Source organism: Lagopus muta, chromosome 1 (genome assembly GCF_023343835.1).
Source record: "Lagopus muta isolate bLagMut1 chromosome 1, bLagMut1 primary, whole genome shotgun sequence".
In the NCBI taxonomy this organism is placed as follows: domain Eukaryota; kingdom Metazoa; phylum Chordata; class Aves; order Galliformes; family Phasianidae; genus Lagopus; species Lagopus muta.
The window spans coordinates 175,276,403-175,303,318 of NC_064433.1; the positions used below are offsets into that span (position 1 = coordinate 175,276,403).

The 26,916-nt window shown below is 43.9% G+C and overlaps 1 protein-coding gene across 1 annotated transcript; it reads left to right on the plus strand.

Moving 5' to 3' along the window:
* The first annotated feature begins 16,602 nt into the window (after nt 1–16,602).
* Nucleotides 16,603–26,507, plus strand: AMER2 (APC membrane recruitment protein 2). The gene is made up of 2 exons (XM_048933675.1): nt 16,603–17,457; nt 17,632–26,507. Exons 1-2 carry the CDS (start codon nt 16,632–16,634, stop codon nt 18,510–18,512), a joined length of 1,707 nt encoding a protein of 568 aa, XP_048789632.1. The 5' UTR covers nt 16,603–16,631; the 3' UTR covers nt 18,513–26,507.
* Nucleotides 26,508–26,916: the final 409 nt, after the last annotated feature.

Consider the following 26,916-nt stretch of genomic DNA (forward strand, 5'->3'; position numbering starts at 1 on the left):
ATAGCTGAAGCTAACTGTGTTGGCTCTTCCTTGTAGTAAAAACAGATGATCAACTGAGAATCATAAAAAGAGCTAATCTCCATTTTAGATCTTGTTTAAGAGATTAATTATGGAATATTGTAGGCATAATTAAACACATAATCAAGGGCAAGTAGGCGCAGCCTTACACCAAGTAACAGAAATGTATAAAACATGGTGCTGAAACAGGCTATATTTCTGTACTTAGAAAACAAGAAACACCTACAGTCTCCTACATCTTTCATGTAGAATAGAACAATAGCGGGAAGAAAAAAGCTCTTGTTAGGTTAGCTTATAAAATCTACAGTGGATAACAACTAGTGACCTTCTATAGCCACAACTGCCATGAGCTTAGTTGCTACAAAGAGTTTGCACACTAATTATTCATAGAATCATAGAATGGCCTGGGTTGAAAGGGACCTCAAGGATCATCAAGCTTCAATTCCCCTCCACATGCATGGCCACCAACCTTCACATTTAACACTAGACCAGGCTGCCAGGGCCCCATGCAGCCTTGAAAACCTCCAGGGACAGGGCACTTGCACAGCACTACCTACAGAGCCTGAGTGACCACAAAAACAAAACCATGAATTCAGTTATTACTAATTTGTTGGATAATTAGAGAAACAGAAACCTGAGTAATCACAGAATCACAGAATCACAGAATCACAGAATCACAGAATCACCCGGGTTGGAAGGGACCCCAAGGATCATGTAGTTCCAACCCCCCTGCCTAGCAGGGCCACCAAACATACACATTCAGATCAGGTTGCCCAGGACCCCGTCCAACCTGGCCTTGAACACGTCCAAGGACGGGGCATCCACAACCTCCCTGGGCAGCCCGTTCCAGGGCCTAACCACTCTCCTAGTAAAGAACTTCCCCCTAACATCCAACCTAAATCTTCCCTCCTTCAACTTAAAACCATTTCCCCTAGTCCTGCTGTTGTCAGCCCTTTTGAAGAGTTTACTCCCCTCCTGGGTGTAGGTTCCCTTCAGGTATTGATAGGCTGCAATGAGGTTAGCAAAAAAAAAAAAATTAAAAAAATATATGTAAAAATCAAGACTCCTCTGTCAAGATTTAAGGATTTAAGGAAGTCATCTGGTAAACATTCAAAAAACAAAAACAAAAAACAAAACACTGCGGGGGATGTGAAATCATAGATTGAATTGAGAAAACTGCTTCCAGGCTGCACTTGTCAGCAGGCAGCACTTGGGTTTGAGGTTGTGCTTCTCTTGTGAGCTCCTTGCTAACTCTCCAAGTGTTTGTCAGTCAGCAAAACTGGCAGATTTCTATTTTTTAATTCTTTAATGATTTTGTCTGCCACAAACATATCAGTTTGGCCCTCTGCACTCTGCAGTTACTCAAATCACACATGACTGTTGAATCAATCGTAGCCTCAGGTGAAGGATACACACATATCCATGCCTGTCTGTGCATATTACACACTGGCTATTTAATTTGAAGTGTTTTTAATGCCCTTTTCTGCTCCAGAGGGAAATGGAGCTGGTCCTTTGCAGTGTGGGCATGGTGGTGACCAACTGTCCATCAATGCAGATGCCGGAGCAGCTGCTGCCTTGCTTAAAGATATCCTTGCTCCCAGTATTTCAGTTGCTCAGGACACTGGTTGGATCTTCTCAGTACACAGCACTACACTGTCACCATTTCAGCCTTTTCCTTCTCTTTCCAACACATCTGTTTAATGTCTACACCTTTCTTCAGGCCCAGCCATTAGTCAGACTGTTGATGCACACCAGTTTGTTCCCTACTGTTACTCTGTCTCTTTTTCTCATTCATTTTCTTGCCTTGTTCTTTTTTTATAACTGATCTGTATGGGGCACTGCTTATCCTGTGCTCCTGGAGGTGGCTCACAAAAACACTTGTCCTTTCCTTTCCTGTTTCTTTTTTTTCTGAAGGAAAGGTCTAGGCTACTTCTGAGGACAAGAATATGAAGAGTCTGCTTGAAAGTAATGTTGAAGGTGATGCCTCATCCACAGGTATGGGAAGAAAAGGAGTGTACAGAATCAACAGTTGCATTCAACCTATGAAGAGCATCAAGGATAACTCTAATCTTACAGACTGTGCCTTTCCCTCTGGGGATTTTTAAAGGAAATAGCTAAGGAATGGCCACAAGTGAGGGAGTGACCAGAAACAGAAATCTGATGAAGGGGTTTTACCAGGGGCTTCCTGTGGAGCTCAGCCACTTCCCACACTGCTCAATTCCTGTCTGGACTGTGTTGCCTTGTAACAGCAAGAGGAAACAGCGAGATAATAATCTGGAAGAACCAGAAGATCAGTGACAAGTGAGTTGAAGCAACTTACACTGGTGATAATGTTGTGGAAGCTCTGTCTCTGGAGACACACAAAGGTCAGGATGGACAGGCTCTGAGCAATCTGATCTAGCTGTAGGTGTCCCTATTCATTGCAGGGGAATTGGACTAGGCGACCTTGAAAGGCCCCTTTCAATTCAAATGAATCTATGATACTATGGTGTTTCTTCAATCAGATATGAGAATACTGAATCACTGCTGGAATATGGCTTGTGGCAGGCCAGCTTTGGAGACCTTTGGGGATCAAATAGTCTCATTTTATATGAAGGTATTTTTTTTTCAAGATTAATTCATTTATAAAGCAACTGTCCTGTCCAGATGGGTTTGCCCTTGTCTGGAAAGGACAGAAAAGAAAGGCATGAGTCCATTTTTCCTTCCTCTTATCCTCATGCAGCACTAGCTTCAGATTCAGTAATATTTCCTTTGCTTTTCAGCCACATGTCAAAACCAGGCTGGCCTCAGACTCTCAGGCACTTCTCACCTGCCAAAGGAGCGCCCTACCAGCAGCCTTCCGCAGCCCAACTGAGGAGTGACACTGCAGCCCCAGACAGCAAAAGTGACCTTCCCATAGGAGACTGAAGTTTGGGGTCCCCTGAGACCCCTCAGAGATCTCTGAGCTTCAGCCTTTCTTCTAGTTTGTTCCTGTGCCACCAGATCTCCTCAGGAAGATATGCTCACTTGCTGGAGGAGCAAAGTGACCCAAAGGGTGCTTTCCTCAGCTCCAGCCATGGCTGCCTTTTGTTTAAATCTTCACTTCTTGTTCCTCCTTTTCCCTGCTTCTTCTTCTTCCACATATGCAGATTTCAAGGGGTCATGTTGGTGCTGAGCATCCAGAGCCCACAGAGGTCTCAGGAGTGACATGGGCTGACGTGTGTCTCCCCAGGACCCTCTTTTACTTCTCCCACTGCTTTTCCAGTTTATCTCCAGAAGACAGCAAAGTCGAAGCTATTCTGGATCCCACTTCCCATGCCTCCAACAGTCAAGTACCTTCCATATTTCCTTTCAATATCAACGTTCTGCCGAATGAGGCTCCAGTGTTCCTAGTGAGACTGGCATAAGTGAATGCCCTGAATTTACATTTAGTCATTTCTGGGTGACCACTGACTGCTCTACTGTTGAAATGGGGAAGATGGTTACTGCAGTTACATTTCATGCTAAAATCTATGGCTTTGCTCAGCTTTCAAACAGAATGTGGAGAAAAGTGAAAAAGTGCTCCGCTAAATGTGAGAGGTGCGAGAGCTGTTTTTCCCTGGTGCAAAACTAAATCTCGTGTTTTCTGCTTCAAATAAAATGAGTGGTTAAGATTTGCAAAAGTGGAAGTGTTGGTGGAGAGGTGGGTCCTGCAGAACTGTCAGCAGTGTGGGACACATCCAACTACACCTGCAGGACTCACTGCCTCATCCCACCTGAGGTGACTGTTTCTGATCTGAGATTCAGGGCACTTTTTCAAACATTTATGAATGTCATCCACTTCTGCTTTGGAAATTGCAACTTCTGATGCACTGCATTCTATGGGACCAACAGAATGATGTGCAAAGATTTGCAGTATCTTAGGGCAAAAACTCAAGAAACGTGCTCAGAAATATGACTTTCACAAACATGGGAGCCACCACGTCTCCATCTGAATGGATGGGAACTGGGCCAGAGCTAATGAGTTTTACAAATGTTTCTTTTAAATCCTGTTAAAAATTTATTGCCTTAATAAGACAGTAATCCACACGTGCTGTAATGATGGTTACTAATTAAATCAGGTCGAGTCTTAGAAACACAGATAAAGCAAGCAGGGATTAAATCACTCTAGTAGTACTCATTTCTGTAGGAAATTCACAGTTGAATTTTTACAAAAAAACTGTTCAAATGACTTGAGAGACAAGGAAATATCTATTCAAAAATCCCTGTTTACTATGGGGAGCTTGAATATAGTGAAATAGGGATCTGATTGTATACATTGAGGGGAAAAAAGGTGTATACATATGAGGTTAGTACTTGCTGTAATTCAGTAATAAATCCTTCCACTTTGTTACTAACATAAGGTGTCATCCCAGAGCAAAAACCCAAAGCTTGAGATGTATCAAACATGGCCCAAAAGAATCCCAGAGATGCTGTTTGTAACTTAGACACAATGTGCCTTGCCAGGAAGGATGCACTCTATGTTGCCCTCTATGCCATCCACAACTTTTCCCTTTGGAAATGCTTTGTCCCCTGGAAGTTCTTGATTCTCCTTGGACGGGGCTGAAGCTCTGAGGTTAGAGGCACCCACTTCTCCTACAGTTCTCATGAGATCTCCACAAAAGGGAAATTTTATTCCAGATCCATGCAGAGCTTCCAGCCTCACGCTTCCGCAGGAGCCTCTGCCCATGGGGATGGGAGCAGCAGGGAACCAAGATTTTGAGAAAGCACACCATGAGTGGATTAGACTGGCCCAGGTGCACCCAGCTGCCCTAGACAGCATTACCACACCTAATTGTGCTGCATCTGCTCAACCCCATCCTTGCTTAAGCTCTGTGGGGCCTGACTGAGCTCCCGGTTACATCAGCTGGCATTTTTGTATGACGACTTCGATTTTTGATGTTTTCATTTAGCAGCTCGTTAAGACGCTTCAATGCAAATGTGGGCACTCAAGTTATGATTTATACATTGCCTGGATCTGTACTTCTCGTTTGATAATGTGTTGATGCAAATCTCCACAAAGGGCAGCTTTCTGCATCTCTGGTACTGTCTTACATAATCAGGTCCCCAGGGTGTTACAGATGTCATATAAAAATAGCTACATTTTAAAGTCATGCCTTTGTAATGTAGCCCAGTGGTGTGACTGCCCAGCTACAGCCGGTAGCAGGAAACCCTAAGATAACAGGAAACCCTCTCAGCAGAGATTCAGAGTGGCATTCTTTGAAGCTTTCTCTCCTCCAAACACATAGACTGAAAAACATGTTACCAGTTTGAAACGGAGGAGGGAAGTGTTTGGTTATTGCTTCCTACCATTTTGTGAGGATCCTGGGTTGTTCTCATTAATCCTTAAAATTCTTAAAATTTAAGAAAAACATGACAAACTATGCACAGATCCCTTATGAAAATGTACAGAAACCTCTCACGAATACTGCAATCACATAACTAGTAACAGGTTCACGTATTTCCCTAGGGTAAATGGCTTTTCACCTTTGATGTTAAGAGAAACTTCCAAATTCTTTTTCCTTCCTACCTAGGAGCAAATACTTTGTAATGGTTTACTACAGTGGGACATCTGTAATGCTCATAAAACAAAAGAGACTTTTCCAGTAAATCCCCTATCAATACTATTCACGATTAATAGGAAAGCATCATTCCCTTAAAATGCTTCATCACATTTGCAATCTAAAAGTAGAGTCAGGTACTGGAGTCACACCTAATTTACACTGGTGCGTGCTGCTGTGTTCTGCTCTACCTACACATCCCTGTCACTGCCTAATTGACATTTAAGTGTCTTCTGGGTGTTCAGTATAAGAGCAAATTGATGTGATTTTGTCCTTTTCTTACCTTTTCCCTTTTACTTTTGCAATGAAGTGTTTTGGTAGGGTTGGGTTTTTTGAGGTTACACAGAGCTGTATATTTACATAGGAGAAACCTCAGGGCAGAGAGTCGTGACGCTGCCTCCAGACACTGGGAACCACCCGATGATCTCAGTCTGCCCCAGAACAAGCGTTGTTTCCCTCTCCTGCTAACTTCACCGATGCGCAAGAAATTGTGGTCTGCCAGAGGCGAGTTTCTGATCACTGCTCCCAGCCTGGAGACCATGACCTTGACTTGTCATCACTTCCACCAACATCTCACCACCAACCAGCAGTGCTGGATGCCCACTGGCAGCCTCACAGGCTGTGCCATCAGAACTGGGCTCTCTGGTTTCTGAGGACACTGCTCTGAGAGCTGAATTTGGGTCACCATATTTAGGTCTCCACATGCACCTAGCTGTCAGCTCAAGCCCTCCTGCCTCCTGAGATAGCATCACACCTGTGTTCAAAATCTTACTAGAGAACGGAAGGAGCAAAGATTTAAGCCGATTCACAACAGCTTTAATTAAAACTCAATTAAACTCATTCAGATTTAAACATCCAGGAAACAGACACATGATCCTCATTTAATTACTGCAGCGCAGCCCTGTGTCCTCTTCCACACGCCCACGAGTGCTGGTTTTGTGTGGGGTGGGCCATGGGGTGCGTGGCTCTGCTAGGCTTCAGGAGACCCTCATTTCCCTGCCTCCTGCTCCACAACCATCCTGCCTTGTCCCCATACAGCACGCCAGCAGCTGCTGAGCAGCAGGGCCACTGCTTCTGGAGCCATGCTGCTGGAGGGGGCTGCTTTCAGAGTCACAATGGTGAGCGGGGCCTAGCAGTGGCTGCAGCCATATGGCTGCTCCAGGGGCTTCCTGACACAGCAGCCAGCAAATCCTCTTAGTTCAGCTTCATCCCCTTCCATTGGTGTTGGCCTTGCCTGGCTTCCTGCTCCAGTCCCGGTGCTCACCATAAGCCCTGAGACTTTTGCAGCCAGGAGGTGGATGTGGCCCCAAGTGCTCACAGCTTAAGGACAGGACAGCGTGGTTGTGTCTGCTCTCTGCACAAGGTCTGGTGCAGACAACTAGCATACACCTGCCCACATTGGTGCCATTAAGGCACCATCTTCCAAATCCAATGGATGCATCCAAGATCCAATGCACTAGAACTTGGATGCATCCATTAACTTGCCTGCTGCTCTGATATCTCTCATGGCCACATCATGGAGGTGAAGCAGCCTAAGGGGACCCAAAGAGTCACCATCTGGATGCAGTAACAGTGAACTGCCCTAAGCACTGATTCTCCTCTTGGATACGTCAGTAAGGTACCTGTGTTCTCCACTGGCAGCCAGTAAGTTCAAATCTACTGTCCTAAGGCTGTTCTGAAGACATTTGCTACACTTCAGAGAAGCAGAAAAGCAGGAAATAAAGTGTTCTTGTGTGGAGTGGAGGTAGGTGCATGGTCTTGAGTACCAGGAAGGATTATTTATGTGAACAAGAGCTTGATGCAATGTATTCCATTCCTTGAAACACAGGTAAAAAGAAACAAAAATCCCTGCTGCTGTCTTGTCAATTTTGAAGCAGCACAATAAAAAACATCTGCTGAAGCTAATGACTGCATTTGCATAGATTACATGTGACAGTCCAACACACAACAGGGTGCCCTGCCATGTAGATAAGAAGGCACAAGGGCTGTTCACTTCTCTGGCAATTGCTGCCAGAAGTCAGATGCATTTCTGCAACAACAGCATCAGCTCACTTCCAGGAGGTCTTTGGCTAGCAGTGATAGAGAAAATTTCTCATGAAAGGTGGAGGGATCTCCCCTGCCAAGTGCGGAGTAGAGATGGAGGGGTGAAATTAGCTTTCATGGTGGCATCCATATAAAGCCCTCTAGAGTGGCAGGGAAGGATCCCAATCTGCTCGGCTGTCCCTGGTCCCCTGAGGCTCTGAGCTGGCTACAACCCTGCAATAAGCCAGAGCCCAGAGAGGGAGGGCCATTACTGTCTATGGGGCATTGTGGCTGTAAGCCATGCTGGTTCCAGGCAAAAAAAAAATCATTCCTTTGTGTTTCCAGCACAGTGTCCACATTTATGGTGTTGCTTTGTTATTTCTGCAGTGGCTATGGACAAACACAAGAGGACAATTTACATCCTGAGGGAAATTGGTTCTGATATGGTGCTACTGCTTTTCGCTTTGCTTAATTGGGCTAACAGAAAAGAACAACAGCTGCAATGGTGGGAAGGAAAAATGCCTTTGCTTGTCCTCCTTTTGACAGCAGTCAGTCTAGCAAGGGTTTATCAATTGATTTGAGATGAATGTTAATGCTGAATACAGTTTGGTATCTGTTTACCCTCTTTACTGTTTCACAGCTACAACTCCACTTCAGAAAATAAAACAGACAGTTATTATTGAAGGAGAGTCTATTTGGAAGCCTGCTTAAATAATAGCAGAATGACAAAAGGAGAAGAATCTCAAAAAAATTGTTTTAGAAATTCTGTGTGTTTACATACATCTACGTGTGTGCATGAGTGTCATGGAGAAAGCAACTAAAAAGAGACACAGGCCATGGGCACTTATTTGTGACAAAAATCAGGTCATTTCCTCCAGCTTGTGTCTTCCAAGGCTGCAGATCTGACACAGTTCTTCCTTCTGGCCTCGTAATCCATGAGTGCAGGCAAAACTGCAACCACCTGTCAGCCTATTTTTGTGAGGTGCCATGAAAAACCTCTTTGAAAAGGACTGGACGATCTTGACCATCCTAGCTGATTCACATGACATCTTTTACAATAATGCATGGGTTTTGCATTCAGTTTTGCTGGACACAGAGAATGATATAACTTGGCCAAGAGTCAAGAGAGGTGGGCCTGGGTGACAGCTGCTGTTTCCAGCTTGCTTGTTCCATACCCTGGGTACTCCACCAGCCAACTCGTAGAGCCTAAACCTATGGTTCCTACATGCACTGTGTGCACATGATACCTCTCCAGGAATATGCTTCATCCAAGCAAGAAGAGCAGGAGTGCAAACCCCAGTGATTATCCCCTCTTGGTGTGAACCTATTCTTAAACTGAACTGTGCTCTTTTGGTATTTCAGTAAAGCTGTCATAAATCAACACCCACTGCTCCATTTATCTTCGTGACAAAAAAAAAAAAAAAAAAGAAAAAGGAAAAAAAAAAAAGAACAGAGAAGCCTTTAGCTGACATTCAGTTAGAATTGATCGAGTGATCTGCTTTCAGAACATCAGCTCTTGGCAAAAACAGCCCTTTGGAAAAACTCTGGTATTATTTGTATGGTGTGTGCTGCACAATGCTCTTTAGTGAGAGCAGGGTGTCAGAGACCTGTATTAAAAAGAGATCAGTGGCAGTGCTGTATGGGAAATGAATCATGGCCTCTACAAGCTACCAGTCCCTATGACTGTCTCAAATTAAGAAGCTCGCAGATGTATTTCAAGGCATCATTTTTAGAAAGCATGGGGTGCTGGATTTCTGTAGAATCCCTCACTGCTCTGAAGGACCAACAAAACCAAAATCTGGGCTGCACCAAGCCTTCCCAGTGGTGCAGCTCTGTCCTGCCAGCTCCCAGTCACAGCAGTAGCCTCACTGGGGCAAGAAATGGGCATCAACAGCTGCACATGAAACAGTGCACATTTTCACTGGAGTTGGTGGGAAATGTTTTATTTCTATGTAATGTTTTCTCCAAATGGAAAAAAATGTTGGCTGAAAAGTGTTGGCTGATATGCTTGGGAAAGGGAGGAAACAACTCTAAGTCCACAAATGCTGAAACATTTGGAGAGAGGCGGATCTGAGCAAACACAGGTGCTGCTGTCTGGATGTCAAACTTGGACTCCCTTTGCTATCAGTAGAGACAGAGCTTTAGGATACGATTTATCTCACTCAGCTGATGTATAAAACAGGCCAAATAAATTACACTCTAAGATTACCTATCTTTTTCCATATTTGAGAAAGGTGATTTAAGCTAGCAAGCTGCAGTGTAGCTGTTTATCCTGTAGCTGATTAAAGCACGGGGAGATGAAACCCTCTCTTTAGTCTGAAACAGATTGAAACCCATGGTTCTGACGGGTTTGCAAGGCGTAGCCAAGTTTTTAATAGCATCTTACATTCAGCTCTTTCAGATGCTACTGAAACGTACCCTATTACAAATATAGAATGTGCAATGTCTTAAGTGCAGCTTTTATAGCTGCTGTTTTGAGGGCTGTTAGAGATAGTGTATCCAGACAGTGAATTCTGCCATAAGTTTTGAAAGCCTATCATGATATCATAATAAGCGTGACTATTTCTCTCCTCCTCCATGATGATCCAAGGCAGTTTTACTTTCAAAGCTTTCTAGCAATTTCCTTGTTTCCCATGTGCTCAGGTTTCTTTCCCTGTTTCACTTTTGACCTCTGTGTCTTTTCACCCCATAGTGATGTGGGGGAAAGAAAGTAAATGAGTCAAAGCACTTCAGAAATCAAACCAATAATGTATCTATCAGTAATTATAATGAAATATAAGCAGCTGAATCTAGCAATAGTGCTGATGCTGGATTTGAGAAGTATTTCTTCTTTTTTTACAAAAAACAAAACAAAACAAAACAACAGAACAAATATGATCACATCTACATAGGTATCATATTTAGTGAGGTTGAATCTTGACTTAAGGGCCCCATTCTGACTTGTACATCCACTTACACTAATCAGAAGGATTTCTGTTGAAGTCAATGGAAGGGCCTGTGACAAGACAAGTGTGAGAATAAAGCCCAGGCACCCCCCATTGAGTTTTTGAATGCTTACTTCTCAGTAAAAAATGTCCTTTCTCTTCTCCCGAGATTATTCCCATCTGTTTGAAATATACATTCATACCCAGCACACCCATCCTTCCCCTAATCTGTTTAGACTTTTGAGCTTTTAATTAATGGTAGTGGGCAGGGCCTTGTCTCCTGTGGTACTCTCCAGTGCTATTGTCTGCCAGGTCTGCTGGGATTGCACAGCCATGAGCCTGTTTTCATTACTTTTTGAAGTAGAAGAGCTTAAGCAGCAGGATTAGGAAAAGAAAAAAGTTACTTATGTATCTGAGATATCGTGACCACTTTAAGAAGAAAATGAATGGCTGCATATCTATGTAAAAAAAAAAAAAAAAAAAAAAAAAAGGGGGGGGGGATTTGGGGATTTTGTTTTTAAACATTTCTCTTTTCAGTCCATTAGGTCAAAGAAGATAAACTCTCCACAGTTGCAGTAATCACAGTGCAAGACAATCTGGGATCGGGCTGGGTTAATTCTTAGAGGTTCTCACTGCAGTGTTACAGTGGGATTAATCTAGAGTGGGCTTTTTTGGTTTGTTTTTGTTTCTCATGCACTGGGCAAGGGCACTGACATAATATTAATTAGAAATAAATCTGTCCCTTGGGGGGCTACATGCACTGCCTGCATTTTTAATGTGTCTGTAGCTTTAAGACAAATGAAGCGTATTTTTCCCCTCTCATTTTCTCAATTCCTTCCTTATTTTTGTGTAATCCTTTTGTTTTGTATTAGAAGAACAGTTGGATAATACAAAGAATGTGTGCATACAAGCCATTTTTTCCAGTATTAGCTGAACCAGAAAACACAGAATTCTTTTAAGGGTTAAACTTATGTTCTGTTTCATTTGGTGTGAGTTACTGATTTCCTATTTTCCTCTTTAAAATAGCATAACATAAGCATTTACACAGAGATGTTGTTTCAGTTGAAAAGAAACAACAAAAAACAAAGTACAGTAATTTCCTTCTTTCTCACTTCAGACTTTTAGCCGATCTCAGAAAACTCATCACTGTTTTGCTCAGCCTGAACATCCACTTAACACTGAGTTTATTTATTTTTCTGATAAAATTGCACTGAGTGACAGCAGTAAACAAAAACTGCAATGTCCGTAGGATTTCTTTCATGTGTAAAGGTGTTGATGGCCTTTGCCTCCAGTCCGTTACAGGTGAGAACAAGAAGTACTTCTCCTAGTGAAGTCCCCACCAGCATTCTCTGGGCTCATACACAGTCTTCCAGGCTCATGAAATGGGAATGTGGTGGCTGCTTTTCCTTACCTCCACTTTTATATTAAAGAAGCACACAATCACTTATACTGATTTAGTAATCCAGCGAACAGTAACTCTTCCATTTTCTGATCCTGGAATGCACTGAAGTGCTCTTCTGTGCTGTAGCACACCTGACCAAGGTAAAAGAAGGAATGGCAGTGTTTGCAACAACTTTTCAAGTAGTGAGCCTTCTTTCCCTATCAGCCTGCAATTGCTCTGCACCTCCCTTCACTCACATTCAGGAACTGGCACAAGAATTGTTTATGGCTTTTCAAAAGCCTGCTGACTTCCTCCCATCTCCAGTCTGGGTCTAGAAGCAGGCACCATGCTGGCTGGAGCCTTGCAATTCACTTTTTGCAATTTAGATTCCCTACTCATCATCAGGAGAACCTACCGGTTTTAAATCGTCGTAACTTTAAGTCCCATTAATTATACATGCACTGTAGTACATATATGAGGGTAGAGACACAGCTGTGGAGAGTGCTAAACAAAATAAAAAAATGTAAGCTAAAGAGCTTCAGAAGGAAATGGGTAAACTTCGGCATAAAACTTGAGCATATTATGAGTAATATGTTGAGAAGGTTGCTCTGCAGAGTCACTGAAGTTGCTTAGAACTGACGATGGAAGATAAAAATTCCTGCACCTGCAGGCTTGCAGACACCTCAGTCTTGTAACACAACATTCAGCATGTGAGACAACATCAACACACCACAAAGCTTGGGGGCTTCTATCAAAACAAGGGAAAGGATGGCTTGAGAGCTGTCACTTCCATCACTAATTCATACTGGGAAAGTCTTAGGATTTTTATTCAGTATTCTGTGCAGTATTCTGTGCTGTATGCTGCAGGCTCCAGGGGAAATGAAGAAGCCTGTCTGGTGTAAACTCTGGAGAAAAACAGGGTGATGGTTCTGCTGCTCTGACTGGTGGGAACAGTTAGTGATGTCCCGGTGGCTCCTGCATGCTGCAGGGAGCAAGGATAGGATAGGGTCTTAGTATCTTGGTCATAGCAGACGGCAGTCTCAGATGAAATGGAGCAAAGCAGTGGCTTCATGAGGGTCTCAGCATAGGTCAGTGATGGAGCCAAGGCTGGGAGCTGGACCAGAAGTTTAGTAATCCTAAGCAAGAAGCCCAGAAAAACTCTAGGGTATGTTCAGAGAATAAGGAAGAAGATAGCTCTCATCTTAGAGTCTACAACTTCTATCAAAGTTTATATACCTGCAAATGCTGTGTGTTTTTTAAACGATCTTTTCTGAATAATTTTGCTACATAGTGTTTGCATGTCTGGTATATTCATTCTACAAGTCAAGACCAATCCACTTTCTGAAACATTTCTTCCATAGATTCTCTTCTGGAATATAATCTGCTGGTGTTGGCTGTGACATGCGGCCCAACATGGGATCTCGCCATCTGTGCTGATACCCCTTGGGATGAGATGAATCTTATACACATTTTGTGCAAGGCTCCTAGAATATAAAATCAGGTAGAATAGACAAGGACAAAGGGGTGAAAATGTCCCTGGTTTCCTTTCATTCAGTTCCCTGCTGTCCTGTTCCAGAAACCAACACAGCTTACCTTGAAAATGCATTGGTCCTGTACCCCTTTTCAGTTTTACAAAAATGACACCAGATGATTTGTTTCCAGGGGACTTCCTAGCCAAAAGCAGGGGGAACAAAAAGAGCAAAGAGACTCCACTCAAACTCTGTGAAGCTACCATTATATGTGAGGACTGGGATACGATTCATCACAGAATCATAGAATCATGGAATCATAGAATCACAGAATCACAGAATCATAGAATCATAGAATCATAGAATCATAGAATGGCTTGGGTTGGAAGGGACCTCAAGGATCATTAAGTTCCAATTTGCCTAGATCAAATACTAGACCAGACTGCCCAGGGCCCAATCCAACCTGGCCTTGAAAGCCTCCAGAGATGAGGCATCCACAACATCCTTGGGCAACCTGGCACCTTACCACTATCTCAATAAAAAACTCCCCCCGACATCTAATCTAAATCTCCCTTCCTTTAGTTTAAAACCATTGTCTGGAAGAGAACATTTTACCCCAACTCCCTTGATCTCTCAGCTGCCCCATGCCCGAATATCTCTAAGGGTAAAACTGAATTTGCATGAATATAACCACCTCTCAGCATTACTTGTCTTTAGTTAGACAGTGAATGCTTTGTTGAAAGGGCATGTTAACCAAAGCACGTCATGAGTTCATGCTGAATTCACAGATGTCTTCATGTTAAAACAAAATATTATTATTTAAAAAAAAAAAAGGAACGTTTAATTTGTCCCTTTCAAAATCCAGTGCTTTGATTTTTCATTTTAAAATGAGTATCCATTTCCAAAGGTACTTCAAGATTATTTAAATCACATATTAAAAAGTGGAAAAGGATTAAGAAGAAAAGTGTAGAAGAATTCAATTTGTCAAAACACTTCTTAAATAGTAATTTCAGACTGACCCCAAGTCACTTTCTTCCATTAACACATGGATTTTAAGTTGAAAGAAAAAAAAAGCTAAAAGTCCACTCTTGCCCTCATGGCTGCAAATATTCACACACAAAAAAAGAAGAGGGCACAATAACTTGTCTGTTCCTGTACAGCTGTGAAGCATTAAGTCATCTGGCCTCATCCTTTTGTCTCTCTCTATCCCACTCCTTTGGACTCACTGTTTGAAGAAAAATTGATATAATGTAAGGAACTGGTGAAATGTAGCAAAGCACCAGAACATAAAATTGCAGAAAGTCTCTAAGTCCATCAATCTGGCCAACTCTTATTTATTAAATAAGAGTTCCACATTTATATGAGGCATGTGATCAGGTTTTGTTCTACCAATTTTTCAAAGGACATACGTGTATTTGCATCTGCAGAAGAAGATTTGATATTTTCTCTTTTTTATTGAGTTTCATCCGTTTGACTAGAGAGCAGTTAACATCCCAGGTGATGGGGTTTGATGGAGGCTCAAAGTGACCTCCTGCCTCCATGGCTTCTGGGTGCTATGCAGATGTATGCAGTGCACACTGTGCAATGTAACTCAACCCTCTTCCAGCCAGTCTTGGCTTCTGTCTCGTTCATCCCTTCCTCTATCTCTAGCAGAAGACAGGGGATACATGTATGTTGAATTATGTGCTCATATTGCTCTTAACGAACAAGCAGCAACTGTGAATGAAAATGGAACTTTTAATAAATGAACAGAAGAAGGGCTAAAATCACTGGGTAAATCATTCGCAACCTGCCCTAGTGAGGAAGTGCAATGAATGTCCTATGTTACAGAAAGAAAATACAGCTAATTCTTCCAAGCAGTGAAGTCAATGAATGCAAAACCTTTTACTAACTTCAGAGGCCAGAACCTAGCCCCAAACCAGAGGGTTGACATACAGCTCTTCTCTTGTAGGTCTCAATTGTGCTTAGAACTGCTTAAAAGCCAAGAGGATTGTTTCTGTTTGGAGGGCCCCAGACTAACTCTGTACACTGGTCACTGGACAACCAGGTTATGTAGGTTATACCAGCTTCAGCTGAAAGCAGCTCTCCCACAGCCAGGTGTGGTGCACTGCTCTCAATTCAAAATTGCTCTGCCTTGATAGTGGTAGCGCCACCAAACCAGTTTGGAACTCTGAATCACAGAGTCACAGGATGGTCAGGGATCTCTGGAGATTAACTGGCCCAACCCCTGCCCAAGACAAGGACACAGAGCAGGGCGCTGGGGGCCACTTCCAGAAGAACACGTCAGGCCAGGTTAATTTCATAGAATCACAGAATGTCTTACGGTGGAAGTGACATTAAAGATCATCAAGATCCAGCTCTGTTATGGGTGGGGTTGCCATACACCAGCTCAGGCTGCCCAGAGCCCCATCCAACCTGGCTTTGAGCACCTCCAGGAATGGGGCACCCACGGCTCTCTGAGCAGCCCCTGCTGGTGCCTAACTGCCCTCTGAGCAAAGAACTTTTTCCTAACATAAAACCTAAATGACTCCACTTTTAGTTTAAAGTCAAGCCCCCACGTTCTATCACTATCAGACCACATAAAAAGACAGCCCCCTCCTGCTTGTAAGGTCCCTTCAAGTACTGGAAGGCTGTGTTTAGGTCTCACCAGAGATGCCACCACTGCTGGTGGCAGCGGACCGTGGCCACGAGTGGGGACTGTGACCACCCGAGGTGGATGTGGGGGTGTGGGTAAAGGCCTGGAAGGTGGGCTACCAGCCCACAGAACCTCCCACAGCAAGAGGGTGAGCGGCCACCGCTCCCCTCCAGCCACCGGCGATGGGGACACGCGGCGATTGGGAAAAGGGGTCCCGAGCACCGCAGAGAGAAAAGGGACGCGAGGCTGTGCGGCACCAGGGCTTCTCTCAGCGCCCGGCGGGACGCGTGAGGCGAGAGCCGCGCAGGACCACACGGGTTAAGTTATGTAAGCCATTTGGGGAGGGGTGGACGAAAGGGGCGCTGCCGGCGTGGCTGCGGCGGCTCAGGTTGATTGAGGGCGGATGACAGCGGCCTGGCGCAGGCCCACGGCGGAGGAAAGCGGCTTAGCCCCCTCCGGGTTGCCATGGAGATAGGCGGGCGGCGGCGGGAGCGGCGGCGGCGGCGGCGGGGCTGTCAGTGAGGCTGCACCGGGCACCGGGCGGCGGCGGCGGAGAGGAGGAGGAGGAGGAGGTGGAGGAGGAGGTGGAGGAGAAGGCCGCGGCGGGGAGCGGCGGCGGCAGACATGGACTCGCACTGCGACTGTGCCGAGCCTCCGGCCGCCGAGCAGCCGTCGGGAAAGATTAACAAAACCGCCTTCAAATTGTTCAAGAGGAGGAAATCCGGGGGCACCATGCCGAGCATCTTCGGGGTGAGGAGCAAAGGTGGGGAGGGGAAGGGCGCGAGCAAGACGGGGATGGTGCGGAGCAGGACGCACGATGGCTTGGCCGACGCCGTGCTGGAGAGCGGCAAGAAGGACGACGGGGGCGGCGGGGAAGCGCGAGGGAAGGATGCTCCGAGCAGGGCGGCCGGCGGCCTCGGCAGCTCGGCCGGCGGCTCGGTGGCCAAATCGCACAGCTTCTTCTCCCTGCTGAGGAAGAACGGGAGGCCGGAGAACGGCAAGGCGGCGGAGAACGCGGAGCAGCGGGCTGGCGGCAGACAAAAGAAGGGGCTGAAAGGGATCTTCAGCAGCATGCGGTGGCACAGAAAGGACAAAAACGGCAAAGAGGAGAGGGGAGAAGCCTCAGAAATCCCGTCCGGTCTTATTATGCCGGGGTCTCTGACTGCCAGCTTGGAGTGCATCAAAGAGGAGACGCCGAAACCTTTGTCTGAAACTCCGAACGGCGCGGGAGACGCCGGTCCCGAGTCGCAGCGGGAGAAGCGCGGCGGGGACGCGTGTGGCTCGGCCGGGGAGCCCGAGGCGGGAGCTGGGGAGTCGTGGGACGGCAGAACTCCCTCCGGAGAGGACCCTGCTGCTGCTGCTGCTGGAAGGAGACTCGAGGAGCTCTGCGGTGAGCGACCGGACCCGGGCGCAGGAGAGGTTGGGACTGCGAAGGATGCGGCCATAACAGGTGACGTTCCAATAACGACTATTCCCCCTGTTGAACCTCACTGTGATAGCGGTCAAGAGACGGCAGCCGCCCCTGACCCTTCCTCTGTTGATCCACCCTCAGAGCAGTCGATTGATCGTATTTGTTTGATGTTTGCTGACGTGACTTCACTGAAAAGCTTTGACTCTCTTACAGGCTGCGGAGATATTATTGCGGACCAGGAGGAGGATGTGGGCAGCGGGAGTGGCGGCTGCGAGAAGAGCACCCCCGGGGCCAGCAAGCTGGGCGCATCCAAGAAGCACCCCACCATGGTTGCCTATCAAGGAGGAGGGGAGGAGATGGCCAGCCCAGACCAGGTGGATGATACCTACCTGCAAGAGTTCTGGGATATGCTGTCACAGACGGAAGAGACCAAGACAGGAGGAAGAGGAGGAGGTGGAGGAGGGACAAAGACAGCCGAGGAGCTGAAGGAGAACCAAGGTACTGAGGGGGCCCAGAACAGAATGGTGGTGAAACGTGGTGGCCTCAACCAGATCCCCATTCACCTCAACAACAAAGAGGAGCAGAAGGGCAGGGAGAAGGAACAGCACGAAGGTGTCCCAAATAGTGATGAGGGCTACTGGGATTCCACCACCCCTGGTCCTGAAGAAGACAGCACTACAAGCATCCAGAAGGAGACCCTTCCCAGGGACAGCTACAGTGGGGATGCACTCTATGACCTCTATGCTGAGCCTGATGAAAACCCACCAGGAGGACCTCCAGAAGAAGAGGTCACCTGTACGCCACGCTCCAAGCCTGTGTCTCCAATAACGACCACGTGCTCACTGAAAACGCCCTCAAGCACAGTGAAGGACTCCAAAATACCCATCAGCATTAAACACCTTGCATCGCATCCTGCTAGCCATGGAACAGATACCAGTAACAGCCATCACGTTGCACACCATCACCTGGCCAAAAGTGAAATGCACAGAACAAAAATCCCTGTCTCTAAAGTACTAGTACGCCGAGTCAGTAACAGGGGCTTAGCAGGGACGACGGTGAAAGCTGCCACATACCAGGACAGTGCCAAAAAGTAATTGAAGAGCAGGTGGACATAAAGATAGACGGCAGGATCAGTATGTGAAAATCTGCATAGGAGGCCACAAACAGTGTGTTAATTTTGCATTGCCTGAAGGGAGGAACCTAAAAGGCTTATCTCACTATACTATGTAGGCCTGCACTTCTGAATCTGTATGGCTGAATACAAGAAGACAACTTTTCAAGCACTTTTTTTTTTTTTTTTTTACATTTGTATCTTTTTTCTGCAGCACTAAGTACTGGGGAGGTTCATTTTAACATGCCTTTGTGGAAGCAGAACTTGGATTATGAACCTAAATGAGTATCTTCCCTCATGCAAAGCAGTGCCACATGTTCTTCAAGGGAGCAAGAGTTACGAAAGGAGCGACATAAGAGGTTCCCCACTACACTTATCTCTTAATTGTTCCTGGGGAGGAGTGGGGGGAGGGTGCCTGGCGCCAAAAGTAGTGTTTGGTCTGCAAGATGTTGGAGAAAAATACCAAGCAAAAAACAAACAACCTAACAGGTATTTTACCTGATGTAGGAATGAGAGCACTGCTCAGCAGCAGACTTGATTGACTTATGTGCAGTAGCTAATTAAGGAGTTAGGTGGATTTGTCCAACAGGAAAATCTATTTTTGTTTGTCTGTCTGTTTGGTTCGTTTTGATCTGCTCTAATGTAATTGGGTAACAGAGACACCTGACGTAGGTTCAGATGTTTACATCAATACTTGTCCAATAATGCATATAATCAGGTTCAGGGAAACAATTTACTAAATGCCAATATATACACACTGTTCACATTTATACAATAACTTGCTTGCCATTTGTAAATATATACATATTTTAGCAGATTTACTCAATGATACAAATTTTTTTATAGAAAGAAATCACCTGTCTGTATTATCTAGAGTTTAAACAGAAGTTAGTTTTTATAGGTAGATAATTTTACAGTTCTAAAATGATAGAACTTTGTGTAAGTACCTTAAATTAGAGCAAAACTCTGTTTTGTATGGGCTCATGCATCCCCAGTTAAGTAAGTCTGAAGTGCTGGTTTAATTCGAGTGGCACATTCCATGTCAGAGCAGAATTTCTGACAGCATTGCCATTGCAAACCTCTATTTTCAGGGGTTTAGACAAAGTTACTCTGGGCTTAAATCTTACAGAGGAGGAACCCAGGAAAGAAACAAGTTTTTTAATTATTATTTTTAAAAATATATAAAATTAGTTTTTGACTATTTAAAGAAAGTCTGGGTTCTTGTTGCTTTTTATTTTCATTCTTAATAATAATTTTACTTAAAGAGATGAAAAGAAATATGGTAGGCTAATGGTCCATGAAATGGTCTGATGAGCTTGGATCTTATGAGAAATGTATTAATGGTCAGCATGTTTTTGAGTAGTGGCTACTGTACGTGGACACTGACAACATTTCCAAGAAATTTAATAGGGTTTTAATGTGCCTGAGGACATATTTTTATGATACACTGAAAAAGCTCCAAAAATCACTGAAGATTAAAAGCGAATATTATGTATTTACAAAATATTTTGATATGAGTATTTAATCATCAGACCACAGCTAATATAAAATATATGCTCCGGTGTATCTTACAAATAATATACATTTTAAGAATATAAGTCTATATTATGCAGAGAGTCCTAAATTCACGTAACTGAAGCTAATGGGTCTGATCTTATATAGCAGTTGGTTTTACTGTTTGTTAAACTGAAAGAAAGAAAAAAAGGAAAGTAAATATACAGGATATACATTTGAAGGATATTAAGGTTACAGATAAACCATAAAAAGCCAGGAATAACATATGTCTTATATGTGTGGTTCACTGAGGTGATGACCTTATGGTCACAAGAGGAGAACTGGCATCTGGCTGTGCAGTCACTGCAGGACGGAACACCAAGCTGTGCCACCCCAGTGACTAGGGAGAAATTGTTCTTTTCTGCTCAGTCCCTGCTTTCGTGGTTTGAGTAAGAACCTTAATACACTTCACAGAAGATAATTTTGTATGTCTCCCTTGTAACATACATACGTGTGGTTTCTACATGCCTACTCACACAGACACGTTGTACATATGCATGCCTAGTCAGAGCGCACCTCCTCCCAGCGTGCATGCACACGGGCAGACACGCACCCTGCACTCTCACACCTGTGCAAACATGGCCACGCATGCACACTCCTACATGCAGACTGAGGGGATGCACCACCAATCTGTTTCACAACACGCTGGTGATGATTGCCTGAGAAAGAGGTTTGCATTTGGCCTAACTCTGCTTATGCATTTTAGAAAGTTAAAGCTAAAATACCCTCAAAAGGTTGGATGTACAGAGCGTTGAATGTTATCCTACTGTTCAGCCCTAAGCTTAACATCCTTTTTTCTGTTCTTTTCCATGTGACTATAAGGAGCATATCTTTCCTTGCATGACAGCTCTGCTAAAATCATAGTTCTCCATTGTGTTTGATGGACAGATTGTACAGGGAGATTCTATAGGGTACCGGAAGTTGAGAGGGAGGGAGGATGCGGTGGGCTTGGGTAATACACAGAACTGGAAGCACTGATTGCAGGAGTATCAGTGGTGCTTCTTTGAATCACTGGAAGGTATCAGCTGCCATTTCTGCAGGACTTGTCTGTGGCAAATTATTCCTTGTATGCATTTCGTTTGCGTTGTGGCGTGTATGTATCAAGAAACCGATTGACTAACAGTAGACTAGCTCCCTCTCACCTACTGACTAACAAGATCATTAAAATGCTTTGGCTGCCCTTCATTTTCTCTCTCTGTTTTCTGCCCTGTTTTCCCTCCTTCCCCTGCATGCTGGCTGCTCAGTGCTGACTGCGGTGCGGAGCGGGCAGCCCTGGGCTGGAGCCCAGCATGGGGTGGGAGCACATCTGTGCTCACCTGCCAGGCCAGGTGCTCTCTGGTCATTTCTGTCATGTCCCTGTGTAAGTATGTCCTGTAGATCCCTTGGTGGTTCGTTTGGCTGCTTGCTGTGTACATATTTTAAGGACAATCATATCCTTAAAAGGAAAATGGGAAAGTAACTGTGGTAGGGCGTCAGTGTTTTGAATCATTGCGACACGCTGACACTGATTCAGGGTAATGGTCGTGTGAGAGAAAAATACAATGTAATGCTCGGATTAACTTTATATTTATAAAACTCACTTTTGTCTTTAAGCCATCTATGTTAATCTTCCAAAAGGTAATTGAAAATGTAATATTTACTAGGGCTTTCAATTGTTATGGAAATATTTGTATAACTCTGCACAATGCCTGAAACAATCACTGAAAGGAAGTTCAAAGGTTTTCTTTACACCTGTATTTAGTTCCTGAAAGATTCCTGTAAAATACTGTGAGATGCCTAATAACAAACAGTTAATGGCTTGCTGGATTTAAAGGCTGAGACACATGGAGGTAGAAGTCCTGAGGCATTCTGTGGTGCTTTGCATCCTTATTTATATTACTGTGTTCAGGCATATATTTTCCCTGGCTTCAGTAGCTATCGAGGTAGAAGTGTTCTGAGTCCCAAAGATAACGTTCCCCATTCTGTAACAGTTTCAATTTCCTTAAAGAATACTTTTGTTTACTTGTTTTCTTTGTTGTTTTGTGGTCCAAGTGATGCTTTGTAATTACCAGCTTGTATGTCATTCATAAAGGATTTTATAGATCAGAACTTGGCATCAGTTCTATATACTCTTTGCACTTCCAGGTCACTGCTGATTTGTATGTTCTTAGGCTGTTTCTATATATTGTGTAGCGTTTTTAGCTATCTACTGTGATTTCAGTGGTATACATTCCTGTCCTATATATATCAGCACAAGAGATTTCCCTTTTTTAGCATGAAATGATGTTTTTGTGGACTTCTTTTGTTACAATAGGAGTTATCTGTGCTATACGTGTGGCCTGCACCAGACATAAAGGCTCTTACGTTACCCGTAGTGCATTTTGCTCTTGCCAGTAATAGGACTCAAATCCATGTAACAGATTTCAGAAGAAATTACATGACTAGAATAAGAAACATCTATGTTCATTATTACTCCATCAATCACCAGCACTTCCTTCATCCACTGTGAACATCCTTACCATCATTCAGGGTAGTAGAGGACTGAATTTTAAAAATTACGTGCACAGATGTACACTATGAAAATTAATTCACTGATTATTTTTTAATGAATCTCTTACTAAATTATTTATCTAAGCTAAGCGAGTATTGCACCAAAGTCTTCAAAACATCTGATACAGATGGCATTTTCAGTAAGATGCTATCAGTGCTATCAGATGAGCCAAATTAACGGGCTTTGCTTAGCAAAGCAAACCCCAGTTGTTTTTTAGATCTGTAGTGCTGAACGAGCTTGCAGATCAAAGGGAGCCATTGATTCTGCTACGTGGCCATGCTCTGAGGTTTTTTTTTTGCCTGCTCTAATGGACTACTTTCAGAAAAGGCTTTTCAGCAAGATAATGGTACAGACAGTTCACGGTAACAATAGCCACTTATAAGGCACATGGTTATCTAACAGTGATAATAGGGGACTTCAGGCAAGGTGGCCTGGAAATGTATTTTCATGGTTATCGATATGAAAGGCTAAGGCTTCTGTCTCAGAAACCAATTTGACAACAATTAAAGATGTTGCAGGATTGACTCTTGGCAGAGCTTACACGTGACAGTTTCCGCAGTATTTTTTTTCTAAGTTTGGCTTTTCCCTTTTTTATTTTGATTTTGGTTTATGCTTTGTTTTTGTTTGTTTTGCTCTGTTTACATTTTCATTACGATGACACAGCCCTATTTGTCCTGGCAGAACTGCACAACAACTGACTCATCTGAGAGCTGCTGCCACTCGTCCTTTGGTAGCCTGGGACTGCTCCCCGTGCAGCATCCCTCCCTTCCACTGCGGGTTTCCCTTCTGATGGTTCACATGCTGTTTGCTGTGGGCAGAAAGCATCCAAATCTGTCGCACTGATTGCTTTCAGAGGTAGCTGATTTTTAGTCTGACTCATGGAAATTTTTTAGATCGTCTTTAGTTCACATCTTGTCTTCTATGTGAGCATCTTGGTTGGAATGGTCAGTGTTGATTAGGTGTTTTCTAAGTCCATTACTTGTAAAGGGAAACGGAAGAACTTGCCTTATGCAAAGGGATATGCCATATGCAAAGAGCTGTAACCACTCAAGCCACAACCTGGGGGCCTTTTCTCCTGCAAAAGCAAATTGTTAAATCTCTTCCTACCTTGGGGAGCTTCTCCATCCAAGCTTATTGCCTAGGAACACCTTCTCCAATCCCCCCCTCCCCCCCCCCTGTCTCTTGTTCTCACTCAACTATACTGCACTTGGTTGGGAAATGGAGATTTTTACCCTACCCCTCCATCACTCAAAAGGAGGAGCTGCTGCCAATGTGGTTTTCAAAAGGGCTTTACTCCTTGTATGGAAAAAATGAATTTGCCTTCAGAACAAGCAGCACAGATACTTAAAATGTGCTGTGTGATCTCATACACGTGGGTGAGGATGCTGAGTGATATTTTGCAGAGTGGCACATATCCTTCCACTTCTCTGTTGTGCGCAATTTATCCAATCTAGCAGGGATGCATGTCACACGTGTGGAAAAGCCTGGAGGCTGTTTGTTATGGAGGCAGTTCCCAGATTTTTTTTATCTTTGCTAAGAGCTGCTTTTCTTTTTTCCTTTCTATATATGTTTAAATAAATAGACCCAAAGGTGTACTGGAGAGGGGAAAAGGTTCTATACTTCACAGAGCAAGTGAAAACGGTTCTGTTAAGAATTCTAACAGCAGTGGCTAAAGGAAGATTGCTTTGCCTGTAATATCACATCCAAGTGATGCTCTGAGGTAGAAGCTAATGCAGGTATGGCCACAGAGCCAGAAAAGCAGCATCTGCCAACACAGTCTGACGATCTATTTCTAAGCCAAGCTAAGTTCTGCTGTGGCAAAGCTTCCACTGACTCCAATAGGAGCTGGAGAAGGTTCTTAATCTCTTAATCTTGAAGGAAACAGGAAGTGTTTCTTAAATAAGTCTTCCCTTTTTTAGAAGATAGATAAACATTATTTGGGTGATTGTGCAGTCTTTAATATTAGTGTAGTTATACTTCCACTGATTTGAATGCAAAACATGTCTTTCTGTTGTTTTTCTGTTTTAACAAGCAGCCACTTCTGTACGGCCAGTGCTCAGCATGTTTAAATTGCAGTTAACACAATCACTGTCTTCCTTAATTTAACTTCTGATGGCAAAAACAGGACCAGATCCTTTCCAGAGCACTAAAATCCCTGCTTATGATGTCTTTGCTCTTGTTTTATTTTTTTTTTTTAATATGGTAACTGATTATGCCTCCTTTAATTGTTTCATAGCAACATCTTAGATTTGTTTTAAGGGAAAGCAATGCCTACAGATTGAATGGCAAGAACTTGAACAGATTTTTATTGTTTTGGATGATATTGCATCAAAACAGTTGCTATTTCAGTATCAGGTTGCTTCCACGGGCTCTTTATGCAGAGGCACTGGAATCTTTGAACATAATATGCTCATAAAAGAACATTGGCTACCTCTGCTTTGAATTAAGCCTGACTTATAGTGTAAAAGCTATGCATCTGGTGATGTTTCTCAGTTCATGGCAGCAAACCCAAGGGTCTGGCCCAGCCCACCTGTACCCCATGGGCTGGGGGAGCAAGGCACTTAGCTTAGATACTTCCACACCCTCTGTAGCCCATGACCACTGCATGGTATGTTTGGTTGTCATTTCATCAGGGATGTGCAAAGATATGTGCCCTGGCAGGGTGGTGGGGGCTGCCCTCATGGCCAAGGACAAGCTGTGGAGGGAATGTAGTGGGATGAGACAACCCCAAATTCTAGGTAGGAGGCATGCACCTTTCTGCAGCACCTGATGTTACCCTGCTTTCCAAAAGAGAAAGCATGATTAAAGCTGTTGCCTTCATGTAAAGATGAAGTAAATGCTCTGCTGTGAGATGGCAAGCAACAGCTCTGCCCACCAGTGTTCCCACTGAAATAAGTGGCCCTGTTAGCAGTGTTGGTTGGTATTAAGGCTGAGCAGAGATCCCATAGTTTAGCCCCATCCGAATTTTCCTTGCTATGTTTGTCAGCAGTCTGTCTCAGAAAAGCTCTGGTGCTGTGGCTTGTGGCTCTGTTGAAAGGGAGAAGGAGATATGGAGGTGGTTGGTGGAAAACATAGGTTCAGGAAGTCCAGGAAATAGAGAAGTTCCTCAGTCTGTTATCACAGCTCAGCTCTGCTTAAATATCATGGTGTGCCTGAGGAAAACGTAGCAGGGACTGCTCCACGCTGCATCTGACAAACTGATGCTCGTGGGGCTTCCTACGTGCTGAAAGGGACAGATGTGTCCTGTTAGAAGTCACTTCATCTGTTTTTACTGGATGTGTTACAGCTGACAAATCATTGCTTATTACAATTTTCCCCTGTATTTTTTGTCGACCACCCCCAGCAAGGCAGCATGTGACCGATTCAAGATAATGAGCGTGGAAAGCCAGACCTCCCTGCTCTTACCTAAATGGTTTGCCAATGATCTGACTAGGCTGTGCACCAGCTTCTTCAGAGTGAAAGATCAGAACCTTCCAGGGGGTGGTTCTGTACCAGATTGTTAGGCGTATCTTCTCCTTTCCACCTCTGCAAACTTTGATGAATACGTGTCTCCTTAAATCACTGTATTCTTAACATGTGGAAAACGTAACTGATAGCAATAGATGACTTTTTTCCCTGGCAATTCACGAGGATATATTAATCAATGTTTGTTTTATTTTTAATTCTGTAAATATTTATTTTGTTACTCTGCGTATTTATTGGCACTGGTTCTGGTGTTTGCTTATGTGTCATTGTAAATGTTGATGGTTTCAGTAGTCTTGCTTCTAATGAATGTAAGGAACTCAGACTAACTGCACTTTTTTTCCATTCAAAAATCTTACAGTGAAAAACATTCCCACTGTCATATTACGTGTTATAATGAATACAGTTAATAAAATCGGTTGTCACTTTTCACTGATGAATGTGGAGGTTACTTTTTGATGTTTGAATTAAAGATAGAGTCGATCTACTCAGTGCACTGGAAAATACGAGGCTTTTGAAAGCAAGAATCAGGGAACGATGTCCCCAGAATAGCACAAAGTACATGCACATGTATGCAGTTTCATTTTAATGTAGAAATGCCTGTAGCAGTTTTACTAATAGCATCACCAAATAACTAGATTGAATTTGCTACTAAGGGGAGGGCTTTCACAAATCTGAGTGAGGTTTGGTCTTCCAGTTCTTCTGTTTCGTCAGCATGTTTTTATTTTGTTAGGTTTTGTTTGCCTGGCTTTTAAGTCACTAAGACAATGGAAATGGACTGGGTTTTGTTCTATTTTTCAAATCACCTTTGCTTCCTGCTTCTCCTAGTCAGGAAGCCAGC

What these genes read in the sequence shown, in the direction of transcription:
- AMER2 (XM_048933675.1), top strand. Translation starts at nt 16,632, where the DNA reads ATGGACTCGCACTGCGACTGTGCCGAGCCTCCGGCCGCCGAGCAGCCG. An exon ending in GAAGGATGCGGCCATAACAG is followed by an intron (nt 17,458 to 17,631) that starts GTGACGTTCCAA and finishes ACTCTCTTACAG; the next exon opens with GCTGCGGAGATATTATTGCG.